The sequence below is a fragment of the Hakea prostrata genome, chromosome 10 (assembly GCF_041222555.1).
Source record: "Hakea prostrata isolate BN-2017 chromosome 10, UWA_Hpros_2, whole genome shotgun sequence".
NCBI lineage: Eukaryota > Viridiplantae > Streptophyta > Magnoliopsida > Proteales > Proteaceae > Hakea > Hakea prostrata.
The window spans coordinates 46,915,270-46,940,331 of NC_142609.1; the positions used below are offsets into that span (position 1 = coordinate 46,915,270).

Consider the following 25,062-nt stretch of genomic DNA (forward strand, 5'->3'; position numbering starts at 1 on the left):
TCATGTTCACCAGAAATTTGGTATACCCAACCTAATCTTTTGCTCTTACCAAAAAAACAAAAACCTAATCTTTTGCACTGAAGGCCCACACTGAGCTACAGTTAGGCTTTGAAATGGAATGGGCATTTGCTGTCTTGATCGACTTAGCCCAACAATGCTGACTTAACTTTTCAATTTAAAATTTGTTGATATCAAAAGAGCCAAAGCTTCTTCTTTCAGGAAATTTCAGGATTTCAAAGATTCCTGCTTTCTCTGAATGGGTTGGTGAAATCTTCAGTTGCGACGCAAACTGCGGGCCTAAACAAGATCATGAGTTCCCACACAAGAATCAAGAATAGTCGGAAGAAACAAAACTAAGGAGAAAATTTTCAGTCCCACGTCATGAGTTATCCCTAACTGGGTAAACAAAATGTTAATGAGAATGGCGTAAAGCTGGGTAGACCTAGGGTTTGTATAGTCGAACTTGAATGGCGGTTGCCGGATTAGATCGACCTGCTTCCTTAGTAACAAACCCAACATAACACCCACAAAAAACAGAACAAAAAACGCCAACATGACACAAGCAATACGATATCGATAACTTGAACCATAGAAATATATTCCACCCAAAATGATAAAAACAAAAAGAACCATGGTAGCATCGCGTAGTTAGTTTATCCATTTCCGGGTAAATTGCATCAGAAAGAGATGAAAATGATTAACTGAGAAGCCAAAAGACAAAAAAGAGTTGAAAGTTTTCCTTACCAGGCCGAATCACTAAGTAAGATTCGGTACACATGTAAGTGAATTTGTCTTTGTTTTCGATATTTTAGAAAGATTTTGGAATCTTAAGGTCGCTCAACTGCTCGTCTCTCTTACCCATCTGAGCCACAAGTTGAAGTATTGAGATCTGTCTTCCGATTGGCCAATGCATCCTTCGGAGCTCACTTCAAATTTGAACGTATGAGCTTCTCTCTCTCTTTCTCTGTCTATATAATTTCATATGATAAGTTCTGATTTCTTTTTATGTTGGGATTGGAGACTGGGTTTCCTGGCTTCAATTTGACATGTTCAATTGTTAGTTGTCTTCACAATTGTTGATTCTGCTGTTACAAGTTTGAAAATGCTGATATTGGGTCTCCCTAGGTTGTTTAGAATATTGGGTTTCTGGTTTTGTTAATTCAGCTGATAGAGAACTGTTCATCTGGAATTTATGGAGCTGTAATTGGTTTCTATCACTTGGTTTTTGCTTCAGAATTTTCCAGTGGAAAAGATACCAATTTTCGCCTGTTGTTTGAGCATGTCTTCTCTGATTGGAAGGAATTATGGAGAATAACTCATAGAATGTACTAATCTAGATTTGAAGCATTTTGTGCATTGTTGAAGCTATTTTAATCTATGATTTGTTGGTGGTTTGCTGATCATACTCTAAGTAACTTTTGTATTCTAAATTGTGAAGAGTTGGACAAATTGGAATTAACTCTTCAACATATAAAAAGAAAATGTGGTAGTTCCTTATTATTTATTACAAGTAACTTATACTATTGCCTTTTTTTTTTTTTGCTTCATCTTAGCAGGGGAATTCCAGTCTGAAATGCCCACAGACTGACAATGGTTGTACAGATTCGGTTTCTCTCCTGGATTCAGAGAAGGTACTGAAGGGGTTCCTCCAACAACAGCCTGTGAAGGGCATTGATTCACATCTCATTGAGTTCTCTGAGGAATTGAGAAGTAAGATCATCTTTGAGTCCTTAGCCTTGATTAAAACTTTAATTTTCTCCATGTTGTAGAATATTTCATTGATTCACTTAACAAAAAGGGAAATTATATCCTCCCCCACACCATCCCTTTTCCCAATTAAAACTTGATTGCTGCAAATAATTTATATTCTTTCCTTGATAAGTAATTCATTATCATATACTTTTATTTTATTGGAATACTAAATATCTCCATTATCACTGATAAATGTTTTAGATGGCATGCTGAAACCAATGAAGCTCTCTTATATAAGAGAACATTCATTGAACTCTGACGAATTGGTTCCCATTTCTTTCCTGTTGATTCCTATACTAGTTAAGTGTAGTACTAGAGTTGATGATTGCCTTTTTATTGTATTCAACACTAGCTGTTGCAAAGGCATTGCGACGAGTTGCTGAAGGAAAGGCTTCTGCTCAAGCTGAGGCAGCTGAATGGCGACGTAAATATGAATTGGAAAGGGCACGGAATTTGCGAAAGGAACATGAAGGTTAGCCGATGTTGAAATAATATGCTTTTGTTGATTTGACTTATTTCCTGTATGTGTACCTTAAAATGTTCGGATAACTTCCAAGTGCTTCTCTTGAAGGAGAACAAGATACTGTCTCATCAAACCACTTATGCATATGGCAACATGATGAGATTTGTGGTTTGGGGCTCATGGGTATTCTCTAGGGTATATAGTACATTAGTGTGATTCTTTTCATTCCTCACTGTAGTCAGTTGGAGTAAATCATGGTCAACGTTTGTGGGGTAAGCAGTGGGTTGGATGCTATTGAAAAAGGGCCAATCTCATCCCAGAATAAGTGAAGTGGAGTTAATTGATTTCTTTGATAATTGGGGAGGTTGGCTGGTCACTTCTAAGATTCCTGTACCTAAGCATCATAGGTCTACTTTGTAGTTATTTCTGGAAGATTGGAAGAGCTTTTCCCAGATTTTCTTGATCTGATTTTCAACTAGAGTATTGCTTTCACTGTAGCGCTCATAAACTGAGTTTATTATTTATCTCAAGCATTAAATATAGTTTTCTTGGCACTCCCATCTCCTCACCTAAGTGGTTAAATGTTTTATTTTTTTACTTCATTTGTCTCTCAGATTGTATTGCAGAATTGTCATCTGGGATTGACCATTATGATACCACGAGCAAGAATCCAGGGAGAGTATCTGATCAAAATGATATGACCAGTCTAGCTAACGATCAATCTGAAAGATGCTGCGGAAAGCATGGAATTTGCTCCCATGAGGTTCTTAAAGATGGAGAGGCAGAATCCGATCCCATGGTGGTCCATAATAAAGTTGCAAAAAAGGTAGCAGTTATTTTTCCTCCATTTCTTGCTTTTATTATTTATTATTATAAAATAATCCCCTTCCCTACTCCAAATCTAAATTAATGCTGTTATTGTCAAAGTAGTTTTCTCTTTTGTGCATTGGCAGTGTAGCATACCTAAGTTACAGACATTGGTTCATCTGGAACAGAATCATAATTATGCTTGGCCTTTAAAAGTCAATGTATTACCAGTATCTTACCTGGCCACTTCATGATGAGTATGCCTGAGTTGCATCCTTACAGTACTCTAATAAACAGGGGTGCACCCATCCTTTCAATCTTTTTCTTAATCTCATTTTGAGGTACCTGTCCATGGCTGTTGTAACATCAGTTTGACAGTAGGGAATTATTGGCTCAGGAATTGAAAATTTAGCAGCCTTAATTGCTGCACTATATAAGCATTGGAAATTGGTGGAATTCCACAAGTTTCATGGAAATTGTTACCAATTGAGAATTTCCAATCTTTGCTCCATATATAATATAGCATCCTCATTGTATAAGATACAATTCATTAAGTACTTTGTATATATTAATATTTGAAGATATGGTAAAGCCACAGTTCTTTCAAGTACTTTGTATATATTAATATTTGGAGATATGGTAAAGCCACAGTTCTTTCATCAACATTGGCTACTTGTATCTAAACTGGATGTAGGTTTATCCTAACAATAATGAAAGAAAGATTTTATAGGTCAGAGTTTCATCTTTGGTACTATTGGAAAAAAGAAACATCTTAAACTTCAACAATATTAGCAAGGCATTATGGAGAACCAATTAGGTTTTATGCTGTGAAGATCCAAAGCTATCTACTTAGGAGACTTGCAGAAAGATTTCGAGATTACAAGAAAGACTTCCATATGGTCTTTCTTGATGTGGAAAAAGCTATCTTTTTATGATGCTTATAAGTTTTTCTGCCTTCTATATTGGTCTTTTGCTGTGGTTGACTAAAATGAAATTGGATTTCTACCTTTAGTGAACAATAGGCAAGTCTTTTTTTTCCCTGAACGCTTTTACCATTTGTACTTTGGTCCCTCCCCCACCCCCCACCCCCCAGCATCCTGATGATAATTTTCCTCTATAATCATGCTTGATTAATTTTATGGGTTCTAGCATTTTACATTGTTGAACGAAGCCACTTTTCGAATGAATTAAAATTAAATTAGAGTAAAATGATGTTGTTCCCAGAGTAATTGTTAGTCCGCATTGTCTGCTTCCAATAAACATCAGCGCTAGGATCAGCGCTGCTTGAAACTTGGGAAACATAATAGGCTTGTCATTGAAGCTGTTTCTGTTTCCTGTGGCAGGCATCTTTTAAACTTCGGTGGGGTTGCAATGATGAGAAAAATGACCAGCACAAGCATGACGTTGTTTCTTTCGAAAGGGGAAATATAACAACCGCAGCACGCAGCAGTAAACAGGTACACTTAAGTCCAAAGTTTCTCTCCCTTCCTCTCTTGTACTTTTCATGCAAGAAAGCTTATGTTTGTGCCATTCTTATTATTAGCTTGAAGTTTTATCCAGGAAGCATAATAAAGATTGCTACTGTGTCTAACAATGGTGATTAGTAGATCTGTAGCAATTAACTCTCTTTTGCTTTTGTAATCTTTTATAGACTGCCTACTTGTGAGTTCCTTCCATTTTCAGATTTTCTTGAAGTGGGAATCACAACCTCAGACTGTGCTTATCTTGACAAAACCGAACTCAACTTCAGTACGAGTTATATGTGCAGAAATGGTCAGGTAAGAACTCTGAAGTATTTAATAAATTTGCATCTTCCAGATTGTCAATTCCCTTATTTCTCCAAAATTGATGACTTATGGGTATGTTCTGTGCAATCCTCGTGGTTAGGCTTATTATTTATTGCCAAACTAGATCTAATTTTACCCCCCTGTAAACTGACAATAAAATTTAGAGGCACTGTCAGAAATTAGAAGGTCCAGGTTTAGTGTAGCTTTTAGGATGGAGAACATGTTCTCACAGCTTCATGAGCCTTGGGTGGTTCAGTCAAAGGATATGGCAACAACCCCAAATTGGTACTCAAGTGCTGCAGACTGAATTACCTATACTAGAATGCAACCAAAATAGGATCAAGCGGTGGTATAGTGATGGTGAGGCCGTGCTTTAAGTTTGGTAAAGTCTGATGGTTAGTGTTGAGAAGAATCAATTGTGGTGGAATGACTTGAATGGATCAGTGTGATCCCAAGTGTTTTATTTATAATGAAGTGAAAAGAACACTATTACATAAATACTCTTACTTGGGCAACAAGAAATAGCTAATATTAAATACATATTCTTCCTTCAAACCCTTAATGAAAATATCAATCACTTGGTTTCCGAACCTCACAAAAGGCATGTAGATCAGCCTTTGTTCTAGGGAAAAATCTGTCAATTTCAATATGCTTAGTTAGATCATGTTGCACAGGATTATTGGCAATACTATGGCAGCCTTATTGCCACATTACAACATCATAGGGCTTGGAACTTGAACTCTAATATCTTCTAGTAGACTTTTTAACCACAGTAGCTCACAAACTCTACAAATCATAGCTCTATGTTCAGCTTTTGTATTGGATAAAGTTACCACATTGTGTTTCTTATTCTTCCAAGTAACTAGATTACCTCCAACAAAGGTCCAGTGAACTTGAAATTGACTTCTGTTAGGAGACCCACCTCAGTCTGCATCAATATATGCTTCTACCCTTCAATGGGTGAAAAAAGTATCCCTTTTCCAAGAGTTTCGTTCAAATATTGCAATATTCTAGTAACAACCTTTATATAGGATGAATATGGATTATGCATGAACGGACTCACCATCCTAATGGCATAAGCATTGTCAGGCCTAGTGTGGGACAAGTAGATAAGCTTCCCTACATGACTTTGATATCTTTGTTTGTTCACTGGTTCTCCATCTTTTTCCTTAAGTTTAGCTCCAACCTTAATAACGGTATCAATTGCTTTACAACCCAACGTCCCCATTTTAAATAATAAATCTAGAAAATACTTCCTCTGAGATAGGTATATACCCTTCTTTGATCAAGCCCCCTCTATTCTTAAGAAGTACTATAGCTTCCCTGGATCTTTGATCTCAAGCTCTTTGCCAATAAAGTCCTACAACCTCTGTATTTCCTCACCATCATTCTCTGTGATGACAATATCGTATTTATTACAAAAAACTAAATTAGGAAATACTTTTTTAAGAGTGTCTAAAGGGGTGTGATATAGCCTTGTGATGCCACTGATGAAGGTCTAACATAACCAGATTGACTTGATGAGAAGATGCAGCCAGAGCAAAAGTAGATCCTCTAATTGGCTCCAATAAATAAAGTCCATTGTCCAGTTTACCATGTCCAATCTCCTTCACTGTTATCAGATCCAGGAAGACACAGTAGGATGGTAAAAAGGTCACTTTACAATTCAACTCATGTGTAAGACTACCGATAAAAAACAAAGTAGTAAAGAGTGAAGGAACATGCAAAACTTTAAACAAAAAAAGTGATGGAGAATGTTGAATGGTCCCTTTTCAAGTAATGGAAGATAAGAGCCATCAACAATTTGAACTTTATCTGTTCCTTGAGGTTGGAGAATAATGTAAGAAAAAAGAGGATGAACCTGTCATATAGTCTGTGGCTTCTTTATCAATAATCAAAAAAATAGAAACCAAAGAAACGTGGAAGCTTGTAAAAGTTTTACTTGAAGTAACAAGGTAGGAGTTGGTAATGGATAGTGGAAGAAGCAGTAATAGAGGCTACACCAATAGTAAAAGACTATAGAATGCATCGCAGAGTAGCGAATTCCTCCTGTGAAAACCAAAGTCTGCAGAGAGTGTTGTGGGAACAGTCTCAAAAAGATTAGCCTTCGATTTTCCCCTTCTTTGTACCCTTTTCTGCTCAAAATCAGCGGACTTCCCATGGAGCTTCTAATAAGTGGCCTTGGTATGGTATGGTTTATGACAATGTTCACACTTGACAATCTCCTTGTCAAATTAGATTTGGTGTTGATAGTATGTACTCTGTAGAGCTGATTTTTCCACGATAGGAACATGAAGCATGGCCAAACTACGACTTTTCTCACATTGAACAAGGGCATAAGATTGTTGTAGTGTAGGGAAGGGAGAACAACTCAATACTTGCATCTTCATTTGATGATACTTTACATTCAACCCAATTAAGAAGTCAGTATACTCAAATCTTATCAACATGCTTCCTGTAGGGAGCCTCATCATCAGGATCTTGGGTTGATCATCCCTATAGTGACCTAGCTTCTACAAAGAGAGTGTAATTCAACATAGTACTGTGCTACAATCAGTTCCTTCTGGTTAGTCTCATGAAGCTTCTTCTGTAAATCATAAACTTGTGCATCATTCCACAACTGTCCATATATTTCTATAGTATCCTTCTAGATCTAGGCTGCAATATCAAGCAATAGGTATCCACGAGCAATATTTGGATTCATGGAATTCAAAGGAACAACATGATAAGAGAGTCATTTGAGATCCATTTATCTTGAGAAACACTTGTGTTTGTAGGCTTGATGTGGTGCCCGTAATGTGTCCAACAAGTCATCTTTCGACAATAGTCATGTATGCAGATTGAGACCCAAATCAAATAATTTGTTCCATCAAATCTTATCAAAAGAGGAGGAAGAGTGGGATAATGTTTGGAGCTAGTGTGAGCAATAGTACTATCGGTGGTTGCCATGTCTTCAAACCTTCTTTTTTTTTTGTGTTGTTCAGTCTTCACCCTTTCAAAACAACTAAAACAGTGCAAAATTGAATAGCATGACCACCTAAATATAGAGATTCAAAGGGTTCATAGGTAAGTAACACCATTGGTGTTTTAAAATAAAAATATATATATATATATATATATATATATATATATATATATATATATATATATATATATATATATATATATATATATATATATATATATATATATATATATATATATATATATAAGTGTTTGTTGCCGGTGCCAAGCCGGGGTAAAGGAGGAGGGTTGGTGCGTTAGGTTGGTAGCCAACACTGGGAAAAAAATCTGGCCAAACCCTTTTCATGGATTCGACCTTATATAATAAATGCTATGGTAGGGCATCCCCCAACAAAAGAAGTGACGTGCTACATTATGGCCTAGGTGAAGTGATAAGTGGGTAAGGGTTGGTTAGGGCTTCCCCTATAAGCGACGCGTTGCATCGGCGTCCGAATGTGATGATAAGTAGGCAAGGGTTCCCATGCCTATACAAGTGTGGGTAAAGAAGCTAGTCCAGAAACATAGGATTAGATTGGCATCTTGGGACATAGGATCTTTAACAAGTAAAAGCTTAGAATTAATAGATGTTATGAGGGAAAAAAAAAAAAAGATTAATATAGCCTCATTCAAGAAACTTGATGGAAGGGTAAAAAAGCTAAAGAGTTGGCTGACTTTAAACTTTGGTATACTGGGGATAAAACTAATAAAAATGGAGTAGGTATAATAGTGGATAAAAATTTTAAGAATGATGTAGTGGATGTTAAAAGAGTAGCTGATAGGATTATTGCTATCAAGCTTTTTTATGGAGAAAGGAGATTGTAAATATAATTTCTGCATATGTACCTTATGTAGGATTGGATGAAAGTCTGAAGTTAGAATTTTGGGAAAATACAGATGGATTAATGCAAGGAATTCGTCAAAGAGAAAATATTATCATAGGGGGTGATCTAAATGGACATATCGGAAAAGATCAAAGAGGCTATAAGGGTGTTCATGGAGGTTGTGGTTTGGAAGAGAGAAATGAGGAATGGATTTCAATTTTAGATTTTGTTATTGCTTTTGATTTGTCTATTATAAATACTTACTTAAAAAAGAGAGAGGAGCATTCAATTTCCTTCAAAAGTGGACCCCATAGAAGCCAAATAGATTTCTTCCTAACTAGAAGGACTAGTAGATTGTTATGTAAGGATTGCAAGGTAATACCAAGGGAAGCTTAACGACACAAGACTTGTGGTCTTGGAAGGCCTAACCTCAAAACTCTAATGGTGGGTACTTCCTAGGATAGGTGCTGAGAGGCTGGAGGGGAGCAAGGTAATACCAAGGGAAAGCTTAACTGTACAACATAGACTTGTGGTCTTGGATATGTGCCTAACCTCAAAAACTCATAAATGGAATGGGTTAACTATCCTAGGATAAGATGGTGGAACTTTAAGGGAGAGTGCTTGAAATCCTTCATTAATGAAATATTCAAACAATGAAAGTGGGATTTTGAGGGGGACACAAATGCGATGTGGAATGAGATGGCTATGTGTATAAAAAGGTGGCTAAGGATGTCCTAGGTGAATCAAAAGAAAAGCTTCATTCTTATAGAGAGACCTGATGGATGAGGTTCAAGCTGTTATTAGGAATAAGAAAACTAGTTTTAAGACATGGCGAAGAACTAAGGATGTTGAGGATCTTCAAAGGTATAGGTTGGCTAGAAATGAAGCTAAGAAAATTGCAGGAAAAGCAAGTGAGAAGAAGTATGAAGAGTTATATAATAAGTTGGGCACTAAGGAAAGGAAAAAATCTATTTATAAGATAGCTAAAATAAGGGATAGGAAGAGTAGAGATCTTGACCATGTTAGATGTATTAAAAGGGGAAATGGTATAGTACTAGTTTGTGATGAGGACATTAAGAAGAGATGGGAAATCTATTTCTCTAGTCTACTAAATGAGCACACTTCAAGTATCTGTGAGTCGGACGATTACACCATCCACCAAGGCATCAATTTTGCATCAATTTTCGAATATATATATGGAGAATTTCGATGTTTGAAGTAAAAGAATCACTAAGAAGGATGTACAAGGCCTTAATGAAATCCCAATAGAAGTATGGAAGAGCTTTGGAACCCACGGGCTAGCTTGGTTGACTAAGTTATTTAATAAGATTATGAGCACATGGAAAATGCTAGACGAATAGAGGAGAAGCATTATGATTCTAATTTACAAAAATAAAGGAGATATTCAAAGATGTAATAACTATGCATTAAACTGATGAGCCATATTATGAAATTATGGGAGAGAGTAATTGAAACCCGTTTGAAACACTTAACCTCAATTACGGAGAATCAATTTGGTTTATGCCGGGAAGATCTACGACAAAGGCTATTTACCTAATTAGGAGACTAATGGAAATGCATAGAGAGTGTAGGAAAGACCTGCATATGGTATTATTGACCTAGAAAAGGCTTATAATAGAGTTCTTAGAGCATTAATTTGACAAGTACTAGAGAAAAGAATGGTCGCAAATAAATCCATGGATATAGTTAAAAATATCTATGATGGTTCAATGAGAAGTGTAAGAACAGTGGGGGGAAAAAGTAATGAATTCCTAATTATAGTTGGGCTACATTAAGGATCAATTTTTAGCCCATATCTATTTGCACTTATAATGGATGAATTTACCAAAGACATTCAAGATGAGGTTCCTTGGTGTATGTTTTTTGCTGATGATATTGTGTTGAAAGATGAGACTCAAGTAGGGATTAATACCAAATTAAAATCATGGAAAATAGCTTTGGAATTAAGAAGCTTTAAACTAAGTAGAACAAAAATAGAATATCTAGTTTGTAACTTTAGTCATGATTGGGCAAACAAAGAGGTGGTGAAACTTAAGGATAAGGAGATTCCTCAGAGTGATAGTTTTTGTACCTTAGTTCAATCATAAATAAAAAAGGTGATATAAAGGATGATGTTTCCCAAATAATCAAAATAGGGTGGATGGAGTGGAGAGGTGCGTTCAGGGTCTTGTGTGATCGACGTATTCTATTAAAGCTTAAAGGAAATTCTATAGAACCGTCGTTCAACCAACTATGATGTATGGTGTAGAGTGTTGTGTTGTTAAAAAGAATCTTGTAGATAAACTCACCGTAGTAGAAATAAGGATGCTACGATGGATGAGTGGCAAAATTAAGGATAAGATAAGGAATGATCATATTAGAGTTGGTCCCGAAGTTGCTCCCATTAGTGATAAGCTATGAGAAAGTCGTTTGAGGTGGCACGACCATGTTTAATGGAGGCCTTTAAATGCTCATGTACAAAAAACTGATATAATCTAAATTGAAGGAACTAGGAGAGTTAGGAGCAGACTTAAGATAACCTTAAGAGAAGTGGTGAGAAAGGATATGTATATCTAGGCCTTGTATCTAGCATGGCCTCAAACAAAACTGATTAAAGGGCAAAAATCCATATAGCCAACACTATTTAGTTGGGAAAAGCTTATTTTTGTTGTTGTTGTTACAACAACAACAATAGGGAGTTAGAGTTGCTGGTTCAATAGGAACCATAAGTCAACCTAGCCCTCCCCACCCAATCCTTCCTCATCAGTTGCCAAATCCCTGCCAATCCAAGCTGTACCCTCTATTGGAATGGAATTGAAGACCTTGACCACCTTTTTTTCTCTTGCCCATTCTCTAGATCTATCTGGAGTTTAACCTTTGCTTCTATTTGACCTAGATCGAGATGTGCTTATGGTTTTGCTAAAGATTGGAATTGGGTCCTGAGAACTTTCTCTGGCTCCTCAGTTTGCAACCTAGTGGGGAAGCTAGTCTTTATTGCTACCGTTCATCACTTGTGGTGGGAACGCAACATGAGAAGATGGACCTCCAAATCTAGATTCCGAATCTTGATTTGGAATGCCATCTATTTTTATGTTTTTTATAGGTTATCTTCTATTCCCCACCCCCTGTTTCTGACTCTCCAAGGAATAGGTTGATTGTTAGTTCTTGGAGTCTTAGATCCTCGCTTCAGTCCCCCCTCTTTTCTCCCCTTTTTGTATCTTTGTATTTCTCTTTTTTTTTGGTACTTTAATATAATTTTTTATTCATCCAAAAAAATGAACCAGAAGTCAATAGGGACGAAGGGGGCGAGCATGGCAGAAGAAGAAAAAACAATTTCAGGTCTTGGGCGATGGATGTTTACTGAGTTTCAATTCAAGATGATGGAGGAGAGAATGATTGCAAGGCAGGCAATGGGTTCTAAAGAAGTAGGGGTGCAAGTTTGGCCTTGACGACCTTGACTCGCTCTGAGCTTGAATAGGGCATGGGCTCAAGATTTTGGCTCGAGGGTAGGTTAAGGCCAAAATATTCTGGCTCTGACTAGGGCCAAAGGTGGGCCTGGGATTACTCTTTGGCCCACTGGCCTGTCTCGACCTACTCTGACCTTTGCCCTGATTTTGGCCCTAATCTTGGCCCTAATTTTGTCCCTAATGCCAGATCTCAATGAATTAGGGTCAGGTTCAAGTATAAGGTCAATCAAGGCCAAGGATAGGGCCAATCAGGGCTAAAGACAAGGCCAATCAGGGCAGGAATGGGCTTGGCTTGGCCTTGTAGGGCTTAGAGTCAGGGACAATAATCATTGGCCTTGAATTAGGGTTGGGGTGAGAATAGGCTTAGATTAGAATATATAGAGCTGGGCTTGGGATTACAAAAGCCTGACCCTGTTGCAGCTTTATGGAGAAGTTGTATGTTTGTTAGGTCTAGGCGATAGGTTCTGGAGTTGTTGCAAGTCTGTTAGGTGTGATGGGGTGTTGCAGATGAAGAAGAAGGTGTTGGGTTGCAGCAGCAATGGTGCAATTGCAGTGGAGGCGGTTGTAGATCTTCATCAACAAGGGAGAGATCGAGATTTTCTTCTTTTTCTTCTCTTGTTTCTTCTCTGATCGATTGTTGGCTCTAATGCCATGTTGAGAAAAATTGGGTGTGGTAGAATGGCTTGAATGGATCATTGTGACCAAGCACTTTATTTATAATGAAGCGAAAAGAATACTATTGCATAAATAGCCTTACTTGGGCAACAATAAATAGTTGATAAGTAAATACATAAACCAAAAGAACTAAACCAACCAACAGTTAGATAGGAAGTTTGAAGGTGGGATGAAAATAGAAAGTTTAGGAATGTGGATGAAAGAAGCTATGGATTGGGTGGAGAAGATGGGACAATTGTAAAGAACGGATGTTGGATGGCGTGTTCCCAAACCCAGCAGGGTTTGGTGAAGGAGAAGAGAGTGGAGGGACTCTAAGTGTTGCGGCAAACAATCAAGTTCCAGAGCTTACTCAAATGGGGAAAGCAACAACATCAGCGGAACAGAAGTCTTGAGGGCAGGATGTGAGAAACTGACCTTCAATGGTCCTTTTAACAGTTGATTCAGTCTTAGATCCTCAGCACAAGTGTGGTTTGGTTGGGAGAAGAAATAAGAAAATAGAAAATAAAGGTAGATGGATTATGCCCTTTCAGCCAATCTCTTTCAGCCCTTCTTGTAAATCACTAGGGACAGGAGAAATAGCAGTGTTCAAAGAAATTGAATGTTGCAACAACAAAATATAAACTAGGATCATTCATCCAATATATATATATATACACACACACACACACACTATGCGTCAGCTGGCCATCATCTTCAAGTGGGCCTTCCCAAGATTCTCCCGGTCATTGACTGAGTCATGAGATCCCCTGCTGGGATTCTGCCAGACTTTAGCATAAAAAATGTCACTTAAAATGACTACTATACCCCCATAAGCTGGGTTTGATAGGTCCAGCATCTCCCAGCTTTTGCCTGGACAACTTACAGTTGGTTGGTTTTTTGGCCCAAAGGTTTGTTTGACAATTGGAAGAAGTGGACCAGCCCTGTTTCTATGAGTTCCATTTGATTTCTTTCTTGCCAGACATCTTGGCATCCACATCACTTGTTCTTAAATATTATCCTTTTTTCTAGCTTCATGGGGCTCTGCTTATATCCTTTCTCTTCTTAATGCTTTGTTCTATTCATGTCACAGATGGCTGAAAGATCGAAAGAAAATCAATGTATATGTTGAACCACGAGTGAAAACAGAACTTCTATCAGAGTCTTCTAACTTTAACTTTGTACAGACTTGGGAAAATGGTGAGCATAAAAAACTATTATTCCCCAACTAGTGTCAATCATGTTCAATGGATTTCATAATTTGTCTTTTAAAATTGCTAGGCAATGGGCTTGGTTTCCTTTTTCTATCTGCTTCGTATGAACACGAAAGAAGCAAGAAAGAAGACAAATTTGAACTGAATTCATCTTAGCTATTTGTGTTGCTTCAGCAATTGGGCTTTTGCAATTTTCTCTTTCAGATTTAGTTTGTTAAATTTTTATTGTCTTATAATGAAACAGATGTGTGTTAATCTTCGATGGAGAAACAGATGAAAATAACTGGATACTATTTTTTTTGGATTCAGATGTGGAGTTATTGCTTATTTAAGATTAATATCTTAAGTGACCAAAATATGTATGCAAGAACATTTAGTTAACCAGGTCTAGTAGAAGATGACATCCCATCTGTTAGCTTCACATACACAATTTGTGCCAAAATTGTGTAGAACCTGTGGAATTTAAGATCAAAATGTAAACTAATTATTTTCTGATTTTTTTTTTGTCAACTTAATTAATTTTTTTAAATGAAATGCTCCTTTTAAGTTTCTGCTTCATTATTTTACAGATGAGGAAGTACCGCTTCTACACACAAAAGTTGATCTTGTTGTAACTCTTGGGGGAGATGGAACTGTTCTTTGGGTATGTTTTATTTTTCCAAAACTTGGTGTCATTTGATCTCTTGATGGGAAAATGTTTTAGCATTTTATTTAACGAGTGCCTGAATATTTCGTATTTCTCTATTTCTTGTGACTACTACTTGTTCTATTTATCATACTGGTAGCCTAGCTACTAATTTTGAACTTGCTTAAAATGTGAAAGTTTGAGTTTGTCAATAATTCTAAAAATGAGTTAATAGGGGCCTAGTGTCTTTTCAAGTTATTACCAATTTACAGGATTTTGTTTTTGTATGGTTTGGGAGTTGATGGTTCTGATCCTCCACTCTATCTGGCAGTCACCGGCACTTTCAAAGCAGGTTTTGTAACTCATGAGTATGGGTTTGCCCTTAGGCCCTATGTGGACTCCACCAACCTGGTGATGCTTGTTTTTTGTTGTAAGAGTATATGGATGTTCATCTCATAAAAAGGCTTCCCCATAGGCCAGATTTAAGCAGGACCGATCTATATCCAAGTTCTTAACTGCTCATGCTGTGCATTGGCATGCTATTATCTCATCGGGTTCATTTTGTGCCATGTGTATTCGAGTTATGTATTATGTGTGCATTTCAGGTTTAGTCAGATTAATGCTTGATGGATTAAGAAGGATAATTTGAAGAAATATGGTCGACCACTATTAAGATGTACTATTAAACCAAAATTGAGGTTATTTGCGCAGAATTATGGTAGAAGAAGGGATTAGAGCTTCATCCAACCAGAGTCCAGACAGTAATACTCATTCATATTTTTTCTTTGAAAAAAAAAAAAAAAAGATCCATGTTCCTGTGAGAACTTTCTGCTAGTATTTACTTTGTATTAAGAGCAAATTGCACCCGCCCCCCAATGGAGGCCTTAAAACACTGACACCCGGTTTTATATTTGAAAAACACACAAGTCCTATTCTGTTAAAATGGTTAATGGTACAATCATAAAGACTACTATACCCTTGTATATAATTGGGTGAAAAGACTTCATTGACCTTTCTCCAATAACTCTTTACCAGTTCCCCTCACCCGAACCCTTCTCTATCATCTTCATCTGCAACTTCCGGCCACCAGTTCCCTTCCTCCTCATGTTGGATCTTATTGAAAACACCCAAATCAAAACATCCCTTTCTCATGCAGAAAATTAACTCGTATTCTCAGCTTACAATGAAGAAATGCAGATCTGTCCTTGCTGATGCCTGTGGATTTTGATTCCTGGACGAATAGGAGCACAATCTCATAAGAACTCTCACTGCTAGTGGTCTGCTGAAGTCACTGAGTTTTGATGGAATTTTTGTCCTCTTGAGTAATCCAATTTTGTTTGCAAGTTAGCTTAGGCATCTCAGTAGAATATAAATTTGGTAGTAGATTAGAGAAATCTGCCCACATCTCGAAAGAATTAAACTGCAGTTGATGAGGCAGTGTTTGGATTCCATCTCTGAAGGGCCAATAAATGGTTCTTTATTATCCAGGGTCCTTCTTGCAGGGAATGGGTAAGTGCAGGTCCAAATCAGAAATAATTTTTGTCCAATCTGCTGCACTTCAGGTTGCTCTTGCCAATTCCAAGCAGCTTTGAGGGATCTAGCCATTGTGGTTGAGGATATAGATTTATTCCTCACCATTTTACCCACTAGGATTCTGCTCCAATCAAATTCACCTTCTTCACAAAATGGAAACAGGAAAGAGTCTAAGTCCAAATTCAGGAAGCTCAATATCAGGTGGGGTTTCTGAATTGGATGCAAGATGCTGAAATTCCATTGTAACCTGAAAATGAGAGATCACACACATGCAGATAATGGTAGAATATTCACCACCGTTACCAAGAAGACACCAACTGGATAGGTGATTAAAATGAAGAAAGATGAGTTGATTAGCAGGAAAGCACTAACAGAGAAGAATGTCAGGGAGGAAGATGAAATTTCCAAGTGCTCAGCCTGGGCAGTGAAGCCTCATACAACACTGCAGTGTTGCTAGGGTTGTAGTGAACACAGCATTGTGCTAGATTGATCACTCATGGCAGCGAGAGAATGGCCTTGATCTCAAGGAGACAACATTAAATTACTCGCAGAGGGAGTAAAAACCCTGACCTGGTGAGCGTGCGGAGCAGATGTGAATAGGGTTTCTGTCCCGCTGGTGAAGTTATTTGTCGATGAAGATGATTGTGTTGTTGTTGTTTTCTTTTCCCCTCAGCTTTTGATAAGGGTATTTTGGCAACATTGTATAATTAAAATGGATATTTTTAGAATTAAAAAAAAAAAATATATATATATATATATATATATATAAATATAAACAATGGTTTAACGGTTTTCAGTAACAGATTGGACTAATATGTCCAATGAAAATTCAACTTTGGAGTATCTTTGTTTTTCGAACAAAAAATGGGGTGTTGCTGTTTTAGGGCTTCTGTTTTGGGTGTCAGTGCAATTTGCTCTTGTATTAATGATCAACATATGATTTTTTTCCTTGGGGGGTGGGGGTGTTAAATTTACCATTTCCTAAGCTTCCTGTGGCCATTATAGACTAAAAGAAGCTCTGTGTGTTATGGTGGAGTCTTTTAATACATCCTTTCATGTGATGAACTTCTTTTAATTTCCTGTTTTTTTTCCCTTCCCCTTTTTGAACAACAATGAGTAGCAATTAATAGTCTGTTTCATGTTTGCAGGCAGCTTCAATGTTCAAAGGACCAGTACCCCCTCTTGTCCCATTTTCCCTTGGATCTCTTGGCTTTATGACTCCATTTCGTATCCTTCATCTCTGCTCAACTTCAGAATATGTTTGTCCAATTAAAATAACTAATGTTTAACAAGTATGTCATGGAGATATGGCTTTTCCTGTTAATTGCATTTCAGTGACTGAATTTCTAATTGGGAAGTACCTATATTTCTCTGCTGTTAGTTTGAAATGGCCGCTCCGGAAAAGCTGTGGCATTTGCAGAACAAGTTCTGTTTAGCCATCATCTTTTATGATGATGATGATGATGATGATGATGATGAAACATTGAAACTGATGCAGATTGTGGTTACTTAATTTTGTAGTTGTATACTTGTATTACATTAAAGAGGCAGCTATCCTGCAGGATTTAACAAAACACTTCATGTCAGAAGCCTGACAGACCTTGAGAATTAAGATATTTGATTTCCATGAAAACTTTATTAAAATGCCGCTTTCATTGCAAGCAGACTTGGCAAGCTAGCTGAAGAAAGTTCAAGAAACTAAATCAGATGAGTTTTATTCTGATAAATGTTGCTCTCTTTGCTTCTGTCATCACCTTATCAGTTAAGGGACTTGTGAGTTGTGACCTGGTTTCAGTTGTTACATGTTGTCTATGGAATTTTGATTTATCTGTTATACAACCTCATATTTACTTCTGATAGAATATGATGAGTTCTATTAGAAAGTAAAGTCATGGGTTGAGGAAGGAAAACAGAGAGAGCAGGCACAGAGAAATACAACTTCCCATGATCCGACTTTCTGCCATTTGAAATCTTCAATTAAAGTTTAATTGTTTTGCTTCATCTCATTTTGTTTTTTAATTAAACTAACAGAGAATAACCTAAGTTGTCCATGTATCCACTGAATTGTTTCATAGTTCCCTGAGATTGTTGCAAGAAAGGTAACTGTTGTTTTTAATTATTTATCCTGCAATACAGGGATAACCATTTAGGTTAATACTGCTTGTTTAATGTGGTTAAGTTTGTCACATATGATGTCCATCTTACTTTTGTTCGTGGCTAGAAATATATATATATATATATATATATTATTCTACATGATATACGGAGGACACAGCAGTAATCTTTAATAATATCTAGAAAGTGAACAGTACAGAGAATACCTGGATGTTGTCCTAAAGGGACCCATTAGTATCACATTGCGCCACAGGTTACGGTGCCATGTTGTCAGACGTGCAGCCAAAGATGAACCAGAAACAGAAGGACCTTTTCTTGTCCTGAATGAGGTTACAATTGACCGTGGTATATCTTCCTTCCTCACAAACCTAGAATGTTATTGTGATGACTCCTTTGTGACGTTAGTTCAAGGGGATGGATTGATCATATCGACAACATCTGGAAGCACCGCATACTCGCTGGCAGCTGGAGGATCAATGGTCCATCCACAGGCAAGTCCTGACAACTCCTGTTCTTATCATCATTAATATATTTTGTTGACTTGTTATCACCAATACTACACGTGTTGTATTGGAGATGATTGTCTAGCTCGCCTTTCAAGATTATAATTTTCTGAACTAGGTTGTAGTTATCAGAAAACTATGAGAATCAGGTCAGGGTTCAGTTCAGATGGGTTTTGGACCTTGCTCCTCAAAGATCTTTAGGTTCTTAAGATTCTCAGTTAGGATTTAGGTGACGTCGATATGTATGTGTTTTATTCTATATTTTGTTTCATTTAGGCTGAAAATCAAAATTTCCATTTTGGTGGCCAAAAAGAACTAACTCAGTGAATCATTTTGTGGCTTTGGATGCTTAGGTTGTTTGCAGTGATCTATGCCTAAACTCATGCAGAATTTGGAATATTTTGCACTAAAAGATCATAGTAATGGTTGGTGCTTTTCATGAAATTTTCTTAGTTAAACCTAAGGTTTGAGGCCCATGTAAACAATCATTTTTTTATCTTTGATCTTCTTAAACTTTGCCTGGTGGACGTGATATAGTATTCCATAGATGTCAAAGCCTGGAGTGTTAGCATGCATCTGTTTTTCAGCTTGCTTTTGTCACATGAATCCCTGGTGCAGCAATTCTATAAAGTGAGGCATTTTCTTGCCGAGTGTTCTCGCCAGCATTCTCACTTTAAAAGGACAGCTCTATAGCAGTAATCAGTGATAGGATTCCCCGCTACCCCAACTGGACTTTACCACTCTACTTTGGGCAAGAGGAGGATGGGGCATTGTCCCCTGTGACAGAACCAACACCCGTTAAATCTATCATCTCTATACTTATGTAAAATATATTTTTATTGGTTTATATTGTTCATTTATGGAAAGCTAGATATCTGGGATTAAGCCATGAATGTATGGGAACTTTTCATATATGGGACCAAACTGAAACCAGCATTCAAACTGAATTGATGACTAATTGACTCCTTCTTGGGAGCTAGATATCTGGGATTAAAAGTTGCATTATTGTGTACTATTTCCTGACAGCTTTCCTTGCAATAGTGTGATATATATATTTTTTTTAAGCTTTAATCTGTTGTAGTCATTTTGCTGCTAGTATCTTGTGGCAACAAGACCATATCTGCACAGTTGGAACTCTTGCTTTATAGGGACCAAGAAGCAGCATAGCTATCTGAAATTCTTTCAAAGTTTTAAATAAGAGCCTTATCAAAAGTTTTTGTCCCAATCAATGACAGACCTTTGCAACTTTCTTGATTCAACATTGAGATTCTCATTCAAGAATGTGAGCCTTTTGGAGGGGTTCTAGGTGACTTGTGTCTGGTCGTTTTGATTAGAGAAACTTAATGAACATTTTTTGGAATCTTGGAAACTAGTTTCTTTTGCATCTCTAAAGAGGATCCTTTAATCAGTCATTATCTTTCTATTTTTTGTGCATGCTCATTTTATTGATTGCCATGAATTATGTGTGCATAAAAGACCTATAGAGATTGGTGCAAGTAGGGAACAAGAGTTTATATATAGATATAAAAAGGAAAAAGGATGAAAGCAAGCTGAGATAAGTGAGTAAAGATAGCTCTAGTATATGTATGACCGAGCAAATAGTCGTTACTATAGTTGAAGCATGATGAGGATGATGCAACTCATCTGGAAGATTTATTAAATATGGAGCATAATTCATTAATTGTTGCACTATGCATTTCTTGTTGTACCTCCCAACACTTCCCTTGTCGGTAGCTGCTTTCTTTGTGGGTAGCTAACCTTGATATTTGGTGATAGAACCATCTGAGTCTTTCAAATTTTGCCTTAATGCAGGTTCCTGGCATTCTTTTTACACCTATATGCCCACATTCTTTATCATTTAGGCCTCTGATACTGCCAGAGTATGTAACACTGAGAGTACAAGTGCCTTTCAACAGCAGGGGGCAATCATGGGCATCATTTGATGGTAAGGACAGGAAACAGTTGGCACCTGGAGATGCACTTGTTTGCAGCATGGCACCTTGGCCTGTTCCAACAGCATGTCAAAAGGATTCTACCAAAGATTTCCTTCACAGCATACATGATGGCCTCCACTGGAATTTGAGGAAATACCAGTCTTTCGATGGTCCCCAAGATTTGTAGTTGCTGATGTTCAATGGAAGCATCTTATCTGGAACATCCCTGATGGTGTGAGGATCTATATAACTTCTCTAACTGCCAGATATGAGCTCATCATCATCATATGCATCCCATTCTCGGTTTTCTTTTCTTCTTGAGTTATGATGTAGGTCAAAGTTCTTTCAGTCCAAATAAAGGAGCTTACATCTGATTGAGATATATCTCTTGGATTTAAAATATGGTTAAGTGTAAGATTCTATATACAGTCAATATATGTATGCAGTTTACCATTAATTTGATCTGCCAGTCTCCAACTGAGCTTGCTTTTGCAGATAACCAAGATTGGAATGAGAATCAAATATGCATATATTTTCCTTTTCTTTATTAGGTTGTTGGATGGATTTTAACCAAGGAAAAAGAAGAGAAGAAAGAAAGATCTGATCTTTGGGTGTTGGGTAGTCTTCATATCTCATGTTTATAATGCTAAAACAATGGGTATGGTAAACACAATAGTATGAAGGAAAAGGATAAAAAAAAGAGGATGAGAAATTTAAATGGAGAATTGATGGAATGGACAGATTTTGTATCATCTATTTGTCCAAAGGGAGAATGGGAGTGGCCCATTCGTCATTAGTTGGGTTTCTACTTGTAGACCAAAGCACAGCCTCTTGTTTCTTCAAATATTCTACTTCATCTTGAATCATTTCTTCTTTTGAAAATTTGGATCTTGTCTTGAATCACCATAAAATCTTTACCATCATGGTTAAAAGGCTCCACTGTAGATTGTGGGGGATTAGGACTAGCTTGTCTTGTTGTTAGCACTCCAGCCCTATAGTTTGAATTCAAATCTCTTGTCCGTCAGGGTAGAGTTTGTGTTTCTCTCACACTTCTACACCACACATTAAGGCTATGATCTTCTTTTTAGTATTAACAAAATATAGAAATATGGCCTCTAGTGGATTTTACGTGAGCCCCACCCTTGAAGTGATGGAGAAGTGTGAGAGGAGCAAAGATCTCTACCCTGCCAGGTAGAGGATCTAGACTCTGTAGTTTCTAAGATATTTTCACATTGCCATATGATTTATGTTCCTCTCTCTAGATGGGATCATTGGTTGGAGTTTTTTCTTCTTCTTCTATTTATTATTATTGTCACTATTTTTATTTATTTATTTATTTATTTTGCGGTAGATTTCCCTTATAGCATGTGTGCTGTTTTTATTTATATTCATCCATGCCCACTAAAATCTGGGGAGAAAAAGAGAGAAGCATTAATGGAAATTTAAGGGCAACTGTCATCACTAATGCAAGCGTGTATAACTAGACAAGAATGGTGTAGTTGAGTTTCATTTTCAAATAAGCCACTAGTTCAATGTATCTGAAAGCTACCTCTTATTGCAACTCCAACCTGGCTAACCAGTGAAGTTATGAACGCACAATCAAATAGTTATGATCATATATTGACTTGACTTGAGCACTTAAGATTTTCAAATGGTTGGGTCTTCTCACACATAATACATAAATGTCTCAACATATCAAAGTGGCTGATTTTTGTTTTCTATCTTGATATATATCCGTTGGACTACCACTGTAAAATGTTAGGTATGAAACCTTCACAGCCGTCCAATCTAATGCCAGCATTGATGGATCTGAGGTTGGTCATCCATCAGATTGGAATCAAAGTATGTCACATTATCTGTTGCTACAAATATCCTGCTCGGTCACACAAACAAACAAACAAGGTGGAATAACGCCTTTGACGATCAAGTTAGTAAGAAGTTGAGTTGGAGAAGAAAGACAAACCTCAATACTGGGGAAATAGTCTCAGAACTCACTCACTTACCTTCTTCTAGCCCTTCGTCCCCTTTATATAGATTTTAGGTTGTTTACCTATATGATGATAGTAGAGTCGACTAGAGTTTTTTTGCTGGAGAGTTTAATCTGGACTCTACAAAGTGGCATTCTTTTACTCAACTATGAATCTTATCCTAATGGCTTTAATAGAAGTGGAATGAAACACTGTTCGTCTTGGGCACTTGGTTCTTACTCTTTCTCTATAGGCTCGAACCCGCCCAGTTCACTAGACTGAACCATGGTCGGTCTGGGTGGATATCCCGATCATCAACACTATGCAAGCACATTCACTGGTCCATTAAAAGCAATGGCTTTTAGAGAACACAAAGCTGAAGCAGTTCTGGTATAAACATTAAGAAGCTCGTGGGTGTGGTGGTTGTAGTGGTTACTTAGCTGCTCTTGTTATTGCAGGCAGGCCTGAAGCTTAGCTTTGAACAACATGAAGCTCGTGATTCTGTGCTATTATACATCACTCTCAGACGCGCGCACAGAGACAAGTAGATAAGATATGGTAGCTGTTACGAGCTGGGCTTATTATTGTTGTTCACATTTAATGATTTTTTTTAGAAATTCATTCGACACTTTTTAATTGATCTGAATCTCTATAAATATCTATGGAGTATAAGATCTGTCTCTGAGGTGTTACAGAAAATTAATGACCAGTTTTGACAACCTACTAAATGTTAATTTCTACTTTTATAAATACAAAAAATCAGTACTTATTAGGATAAGGATTCACCAAAGATAGTAAAGAGGAAGAAAAACTTGAATAACAAAAGAAGAAGAAAAAAAAACAACAAACGAAGATGATGAACCAAATGATTCTCAGTTGTTAAGGTTGAAGAAGTAATAAATTACACAAATGTGATTCTAAGCTCTTTCAAATGTTTTCAAAATGTGCATGAACTAACCCAAAAAGTTCAGATCGTCTCTCCTGACTTTTGTTGACCACGAATTACAGAGGACCACAAAATTAGGATGACGGGATTTTTTTAAAATATTTTATTATTTTTACTTATGGGTCCCTTATAATTTGGTGTATGTAACGCGTTCACAGGATATGATCCACCCTCCCAACTGAAACAAGACTTAGTTTCGAAAAGAAAGAAAAAATTGGGAAGCTCGTAGTCACTCCAAATTCTGTTTTGGCTCGTGTGCTTAGTGATACTCGATGAAGGTAATAACCTGATTAATCGCCTAGTGTAGAACACCCCTCTTAATCGGGATTTTTTCGGTAGATGGGATATTTCTGTCACTTATGTTAATTCGTTTGAACGACGTCTAACTTGGATCCATCCTCCTGAAGGATGAATAGCAATAAATTGTGATGGATCGGTGGTTGGGAATCAAGGAGGATTTGGAACGATGGGTCGTGATTCCAATGGAGACGTTGTCTTCACAATTGCAGGAGGATGTATTAGTATCAGCATGTTATGTATGGAATTACTTGCTTTGAAAACTGGAATGGAGGCCGCAAGTAACCAAGGATTTCTGAACGTTGAAGTTCGAAGTGATTCTTTACAAGCGATCACTCTAGTGGATCAACCAGAGGCTACACCTTGGACTGTGCGTGATTTGTTAGAAAACAACTAGGATTTGCGACGGGATTTTACAAATTGTATTTTCGTCCATCATTTACGAGAGGTGAATGCCGCTGCTGATTTTTTGGCCGATTTTATTTCATCTGAATCGGAGACGGAACATATATTCCTAGTCCATGCCTTTACCCCCTCTTCCCGAGCCGGATCCGCCGCGGGGGCCGTGTTCCCCCACTTTCTCTGACCCCCATCGGAGGGGCCCGGTGAAAAACATTTTTTTTTTTCTCAGCCATGCCTACCCCCTCCCCGCGGGGGAGATCCGGATTCCTCTTACCCCCTCGTCTGGCAGAAATGGTTGCCGACAATAAAGCGGGACATATCTAGGTTGTAATTTACTATTTTATTTTAGGATATATTAATCAGCGCCTTTTTACCAAAAAAAAATCCAACCCTGTTTAGGCTAAAAAAGAATACGAATCTGAAGCTTTTTTCAAAAATTACGCGTGAGAATGTGGCTCATTGAAATCAGCAGAGTCAACTCGAATCGGTTCTTCAAATTCTGTAATTCGTTTCTTAAAATCCCACAAATCTCGATTACAGTTAAGAATTATTAATGATTGCTCGCTATAATATCTATTCTCTCTTATAGGTCCCTAAATTTGGGCTTTTTAACAAACTTTAATTAATTAAATAAACCGAAAGAAATTCCATGCACGTGGCGCACGTGCAAGCTCATCATGTCGACCCAAGCGTGGCCCCACATGGATAATCCGCGTCGTCGATTTATATTATCGAGATACCCAAACTACTGGAAAGAAGCTGTCGTTACGAACCT

At 37.3% G+C, this 25,062-nt stretch overlaps 1 protein-coding gene across 4 annotated transcripts; it reads left to right on the forward strand.

The window, feature by feature from the left end:
• Positions 1-188: 188 nt before the first annotated feature.
• LOC149003507 (putative NAD kinase 3) lies at positions 189-21,322 on the forward strand. 4 transcript variants are annotated; one of them, XM_089136909.1, is made up of 11 exons: positions 189-940; positions 1,557-1,710; positions 2,105-2,224; positions 2,830-3,041; positions 4,366-4,479; positions 4,706-4,800; positions 13,845-13,951; positions 14,535-14,608; positions 17,272-17,350; positions 18,422-18,729; positions 20,554-21,321. In XM_089136909.1, exons 1-11 carry the CDS (start codon positions 908-910, stop codon positions 20,860-20,862), a joined length of 1,605 nt encoding a protein of 534 aa, XP_088993035.1. In that variant the 5' UTR covers positions 189-907; the 3' UTR covers positions 20,863-21,321. The 4 variants fall into 4 exon arrangements, with proteins under 4 accessions (XP_088993035.1, XP_088993034.1, XP_088993032.1 ...); XM_089136908.1 differs by having other exon boundaries at positions 1,554-1,710; positions 20,554-21,320; XM_089136906.1 differs by lacking the exon at positions 189-940 and adding an exon at positions 970-1,056 and having other exon boundaries at positions 1,554-1,710; positions 20,554-21,322.
• The last annotated feature ends 3,740 nt before the right edge of the window (positions 21,323-25,062 follow it).

Excerpts from the sequence above, each read along its gene's own strand:
- LOC149003507 (XM_089136906.1), top strand. The coding sequence starts at position 1,006 with ATGTTGGGATTGGAGACTGGGTTTCCTGGCTTCAATTTGACATGTTCA. Across the intron at positions 1,057-1,553 it reads TCAATTTGACATGTTCAATT|CAGGGGAATTCCAGTCTGAA; the intron begins GTTAGTTGTCTT and ends GCTTCATCTTAG. Across the intron at positions 18,730-20,553 it reads GATCAATGGTCCATCCACAG|GTTCCTGGCATTCTTTTTAC; the intron begins GCAAGTCCTGAC and ends GCCTTAATGCAG.